Genomic DNA, 5,776 nt, shown 5'->3' with positions numbered 1-5,776 from the left:
ATAATTGCGCACTTCATGTTCTACTGTCATCATTTTTAAGTCGAAAAATTTGATGTCCCCATTGTCATATCCTGCACATAAATTCAGGTTTTCTTCGCCTCCCCCAAAGGGAGATTTTACTTCTATGTAGTTGTTTCCTGTTGAGGGGGTGGAAAGGGGTAGAGCAGGGCTCATAAAATGAGAACCTTAGTCCATTTGAGGAGGCACATCTTTCCTGTGCTAGGGTAAGCCTATACCTTTACAGGAATTGATATGCCCTTGTTGGACGCACTTATCGAGTAGGTCTCACCTGTCGCGACACACCAACAGTCGGGGATGTAAGCCGAATCCTTGGGTGGCTCTAAACTAACAACCTTGAAAGGGTGGGCGGAGTAATACATAGCGCTTTTTCACAAGTGATGGTGTAGCGTGGACGTGGGGGTAATAGTCATGCGGTATGCGATCATCCTGAGGGAGCCATCAACAAAGAGCCACAAAATGAAACGTGTCCCTTTTTTTTCTTCAGATAGCTCACTTCATTATCCGTTCTTATGTCGAATATTTTGACAGACCCATCCCTACTCGCACTGACAACTAAATTATTGTTTTTGTAATTTTTACACTCTACTTTGTTTATGAGTTTTGTGTGCTTGTGTATGGTGTAGTACGGGGTGGACATGCGGTTAATATCGTACAGTAGTATTTTTCCGTCGAACGTACCTGGCGGGGTTGAGATATTTGGGATGGTGGTGTCACAGATGGGAAGGCACCCCCAGGGGGAGAAGCACGCATAGGAAGGTGCACCCACTAGTGGACGTGCCCATCGCACACTAGTCCAAACGTTCCCGTGGCTCACTTCTTACCGCAGGCAATGGTGTACCCCCCGGAGTAGGAGAAAAAGGGGCTGATGGTCTTTACCCCCGTGTCCGTTTCGTGGTCAGAAATGCAGGTGAACTTCCCCTTGTTCAGATTATACACATTTATGTACCCCTTTTTATTTAGCTTTTCCCCGACAGCGAGAATGTCGGACTTGCCGTGTACCCATTTCACATCGTAGACGGTGTCATCGAGGGGGTGGTTTATGTGCTCGATGATTTGGGGCTTATTTTGGGCGTTCATTGGGTGTGTGCGATGGTTTGCTCGTGATGGTCTGCGCGGTGGAGGTGTGTGGGGGGTGGGTTTCGAAAAGTTCGTCGTTTCCGCAGAAAGGAGATTCTTCTGCTTCGTTACTTTGTCGTTTTGGCGTATATATACATGGGTATATATGTGTGCATTCTTTTTTTCCAATTTTTGGGGACAAACAAGTACTTGCTCACAAGAATGAGTGAGAGTTTTGTTTTCTTTTGAGGTATTTTTTTTTTTTTTCCCTTTTTGTTAAGCGCAGGGATGGCGTAATGTTGGGAGTTTCCACCCACCCCCGCTGTAAAAATGGCTGAATGGTTTTGTCCCTGTTAACGTAGCCATTTCTACACATGTCCATGTGTTTTTTTTTTTTTTAGAGTCAATATGAGAGCCATATGCACATGTGATTTTGCCTTTATGGCACCTTTACTACGGTGTGTTCACGCCGTTGATTTTCTCTTTTGTGTTGATAAGCCGATTGAGGGGGAGAAAAAAAAAAGTCGTCATATTTAAGCTAACCGAGTGAAAATTCGATTTTTCTTTTTTTATTCCTCTATTGGACGTGTCCACATCACACTATGCTTGTTTAACTTGCCCATGACGAGAGACTCTCCCCCCAGGTGGTGAATTCTCTGCAGGAGGAAATGCCTCTCGAAGTGTTTGGCTTTGGCGTAGGGAAGGAAATATTTACATGATCACACTTTTTATGACAGTACAGGAAAGGGAGGAAAAAAAAAAAAAAAAAAAATGGACTTTGCCCCCATGTGGGACTTTTATATGTAGGAGTTGAGTTCATTCCAAGCTGACCCTTTTAAACGTTTGCAAAATTTTAGTCCCCCTTATTTTTATGCCCACAGTATGTGATTAACCCATTTTGCCTGTCTATTGGCGCTATTCGGCAGATTTTCTTGGGGGTGGTTGTTGTGGAAATATATCCCCGTTTGGCTGATCAGATTTTTTGTGCCCCTTTGGCATATCTTCACCAGTTGCGGGGCGGAATTCCTTTCGCAATGGTGCTTCACATATGTGGTGACAAGGGAAGGGTCCCAAAATGTGTGCGGGTGGGGGATGTTTGTGAACATACACGCAGGAGTCCTGCAAGGAGACTATTGCGCCGAAGATACCCCATCAATCTACGCACATATGTGCAGTGATTTTAGCACTTCCCCCCCTACATGGAAAAAAAACTTCTTTTGCATTATCCCCAATGGAGGGCAAATCGTGCGTTCATACTTTTGGTCATACTACCCCAGGAAAGGTCCATCCCACATAGCTGGGAAGGGCATGTACGCCTGCTTCGCCTTTTACGAGTCTGTGCAACATATTAGTGGAAGGAAGGGGTATTTGTGTAACAGGGGGACTAAACGTTTTATGCATCCTCTTTTCCTCCACCAGAATTGCGTCACGTGAGATGCTGCCAAGTGAAGTTCCTTCCCTTTAGCTGAGCGCACAAATGAAAATACCCCTCCTCTCGTCAGCAGTGAAATAAATTAAATCGTTTTTTTTTTTTTTTTTTTTTTTCAACTTCTTTTGGAATTTCCATAAGTTGATAATAAATGGAGAGGGGCATTACGGGTTCTCATTTGCGCAAAGGGGCAGTGACTTTTATTCCCCCCCCACTCCCCCCAATTCGTATATATACATCCCTCGGGTGTGGGAAGAAAAAAAAAAAAAAAAAAAACTGCGCCTCGTTTGACGAATAAAGATCGAAGGGATGCCTCAGAAATGGCGCATGACTGCTCAACCTGAAAAAAGAAAAAAGGCTACAATATGAAATGAGTGAAAAAATGTGTAAAATATACGGTGTAAAAAAAAAGGAAACACAGTACGCTATGCCATCGCTGCGCGATTCAGCACACCCGTTGCGCTTGAGTTGTGCGCTGTGCAGTGGTAGGCCATCCGCCCAGGATGACCAAGGGGGGGCATTTCGTCCGCTACATTTCAGACACTCCTTTTTTACGACCCAGCTTCGCTTTGCTCCACAAGCTTTATGGCTCGAATACATGTCTTAAACGTCGCGGAGAAGCCATCGGTCGCGTCAGCAATCGCTGACATTTTGAGCAAGGGGAAAATGGAGAAGAAAAAAAGTTGCAGCAAATATAACCCAGTGTTTACCTTCAACTACAAGAGGGAACACGAAACGTGGTCTATGTATGTGACCTCCGTGACTGGGCATTTAACGGAGCAAAAGTTTGACGACAAGTATCGAAACTGGATCAACACAGATCCACAGGAGTTATTCGATGCAGAAATTACTATTTATGTTGAAAATGACAAGAAGAAAATAGAAAATAATTTAAAAAAATACTCCAAGTTTTGCAACTTGCTAATTTTATGGCTAGATTGTGATAGAGAAGGAGAGCATATCTGTTTTGAAGTGATAAATACCTGTTTCGTGATGAATAGAGAGATAAGAATTAAGAGGGCCCAATTCTCAGCTGTGACAGAGAAGGACATCCTTCATGCAATTAACAATTTGAAGTACCCCAATCGAAATTTAGCTTATAGTGTAGATGTACGGAGAGAAATTGATCTAAGGATGGGTTCTATTTTTACTAGGTTCCTCACCATTAGGTATGTCCATTTGATTAAAACTGGGACAAGCATTATTAGTTATGGCCCTTGCCAATTCCCTACTTTGGGATTTGTCGTAAATAGATATATGGACATAAAAAATTTCGTAAGCGAGTATTATTGGTCAATCAAGATGCAGTACTTGTACGAGGATGGAGACAAATCAGGTGATGAACCAGAATGGGGTATCTCAGTGGGGCGAAAAAAAAAAAATCGCAGAAGAAAGAAACGAAGAGGAAAAAAGAAGACACGAATCAAAACACCATCGTCGATTTTACGTGGTCTAGGTTGAGGTTGTATGATCACCTGGCTGTGGTCCTGATTTACGAAGACCTGCTAAAAAGTCCTCTATGCAGGATAACAAATATATACGAAAATCAAGTGAAGAAGTACCGCCCCCTTCCACTGAACACTCTTCAAATGACCAAGTTGGTGTCCAAGCATTTCCATATATCCTCCAAACAGTGCATGAACATTGCGGAGAAGTTATACAATAAAGGGTTCATTAGTTACCCAAGGACAGAAACGAATTACTTCCCCAGCAGTATGAATTTACGAAGCATTGTGGGAGAGTTGAAGAAAAGTAAAGCTTTTGGATCCTATGCCAAAAAATTATCTGAAGGAAACAATTTTAAGGAGCCCAGAAAAGGGAAGCTAAATGATCAAGCACACCCACCTATACACCCCGTTAAAAATATGCACAAGACAGACAAGGTAGAAGAGAAAGAATGGATCATTTATGAACTGATCTGTAGACATTTCTTAGCTGTATGTAGTGATGATGCAATTGGATTTAACAGCAAAGTGGTTGCCACCATTGGAAAGGAGGAATTTTTTTGTAAAGGATTAAAAATTGTAAAAAAAAATTACCTAGAAATTTATATATACGAAAAATGGAATGATAAAATTATTCCACCATTTCAAGTGAACCAAGAGTTCTATCCCTACAGCTTGTTAATAGAGGAAGGAATCACACAGCCTCCCAAGTACCTCTCTGAATGTGATTTACTCTCCCTCATGGATAAGTATGGAATAGGGACTGATGCGACTATGCATGAGCATATAGAAAATATCCAGAAAAGAAATTACGTCTTTAAGAATAGTAAAAATTTGTTCGTTCCGACCAACTTGGGGATCGCTCTCGTGTTGTCGTACAAGAAATTTAAGGACATCGGGGTTGACTTGACGGAGCCCTCTCTTCGCGCAAAGATGGAAAAGGATATGACTCTAGTCGCGTCTGGCACTAAGGAAAAGGACGAAACGATACGCAACTACATAGACATAATGAAGTATATTTATCAGGAGATATACAACCGGATAGACCTTCTCGACGAGCAGATTAAGTACTACTTACATGGTGCCGCGGGAGTGGGGCTCTGCTAATTTTTTTTTTTTTAGTCTCTCTTAGGGAACAACCTCGGATGTTGAGAAGTAGGCAACGGGTGTGGGAAGGGGCGCCTTTTCTCCTTTTCTCCTTTTTTTTTTTTCCGTTTTTTTCCACGTGGATGCTACGACTGTGCAGATGTACCTCGCCACCCTTTCTTCGTTCCTAAAAAGGGAGAAAACTTATCCATCCACTGGGGTTATACAATTTGCTTTTTTTTTTTTTTTAATAACCTAAGATGAGCGTCGCTGCGGGATTATGTGCATAAATTTCACGTCAATCAGCGTTACACGCTTAGAAACTCTGGGTGTGCACACCTGACGAAGCATTTTTTCCGCGTGCGACCATTCCGTGCTGTGTCATTTTTCGCCTTAGGCTCTGCGCTGCCAGCCTTTTCCGCATTAGGCTCTACGCTGCCAACCTTTTCCGCATTAGGCTCTACGCCGCCAACCTTTTCCGCATTAGGCTCTACGCTGCCAACCTTTTCCGCATTAGGCTCTACGCTGCCAACCTTTTCCGCATTAGGCTCTACGCTGCCAGCCTTTCCGTCAATTCTCTCGTACCACGAGGCCCTATGCACAGTGCGCATATGTAGCAACGCACGTGGGAGAAACATAACGGGCTAGGACTTTTCCCAGGGGAGGATTCCACGGGGGTGAGGTGGGGGTGTAAAACCACCCATGCATACATTGTTAGTGGTGAAGTTTTTTTTTTTTT

General features: G+C 43.1%; 2 protein-coding genes across 2 annotated transcripts in view; one reads left to right on the top strand and one right to left on the bottom strand.

Moving 5' to 3' along the window:
* PCYB_121670 (G-beta repeat protein) overlaps nucleotides 1-1,098 on the bottom strand; it is a gene marked incomplete at both ends in the record, with an annotated part of 2,383 nt that extends 1,285 nt beyond the window's left edge. Inside the window, 4 exons of the mRNA XM_004223498.1 lie at nucleotides 13-137; nucleotides 290-353; nucleotides 515-699; nucleotides 843-1,098. Coding sequence (XP_004223546.1) covers nucleotides 13-137; nucleotides 290-353; nucleotides 515-699; nucleotides 843-1,098 — 630 coding nt within the window. The remainder of the gene's footprint in view (nucleotides 1-12; nucleotides 138-289; nucleotides 354-514; nucleotides 700-842) is intronic.
* Nucleotides 1,099-3,091: 1,993 nt separating this feature from the next.
* On the top strand, nucleotides 3,092-5,058 carry PCYB_121660 (DNA topoisomerase III alpha; the record flags this gene model as incomplete). Its single annotated transcript, XM_004223497.1, has 2 exons — nucleotides 3,092-3,868; nucleotides 3,895-5,058. 2 exons carry the CDS (start codon nucleotides 3,092-3,094, stop codon nucleotides 5,056-5,058), a joined length of 1,941 nt encoding a protein of 646 aa, XP_004223545.1.
* Nucleotides 5,059-5,776: the final 718 nt, after the last annotated feature.

This window comes from Plasmodium cynomolgi, chromosome 12 (genome assembly GCF_000321355.1).
Source record: "Plasmodium cynomolgi strain B DNA, chromosome 12, whole genome shotgun sequence".
NCBI lineage: Eukaryota > Apicomplexa > Aconoidasida > Haemosporida > Plasmodiidae > Plasmodium > Plasmodium cynomolgi.
This window is presented reverse-complemented; position numbering and strand designations above follow the sequence as displayed.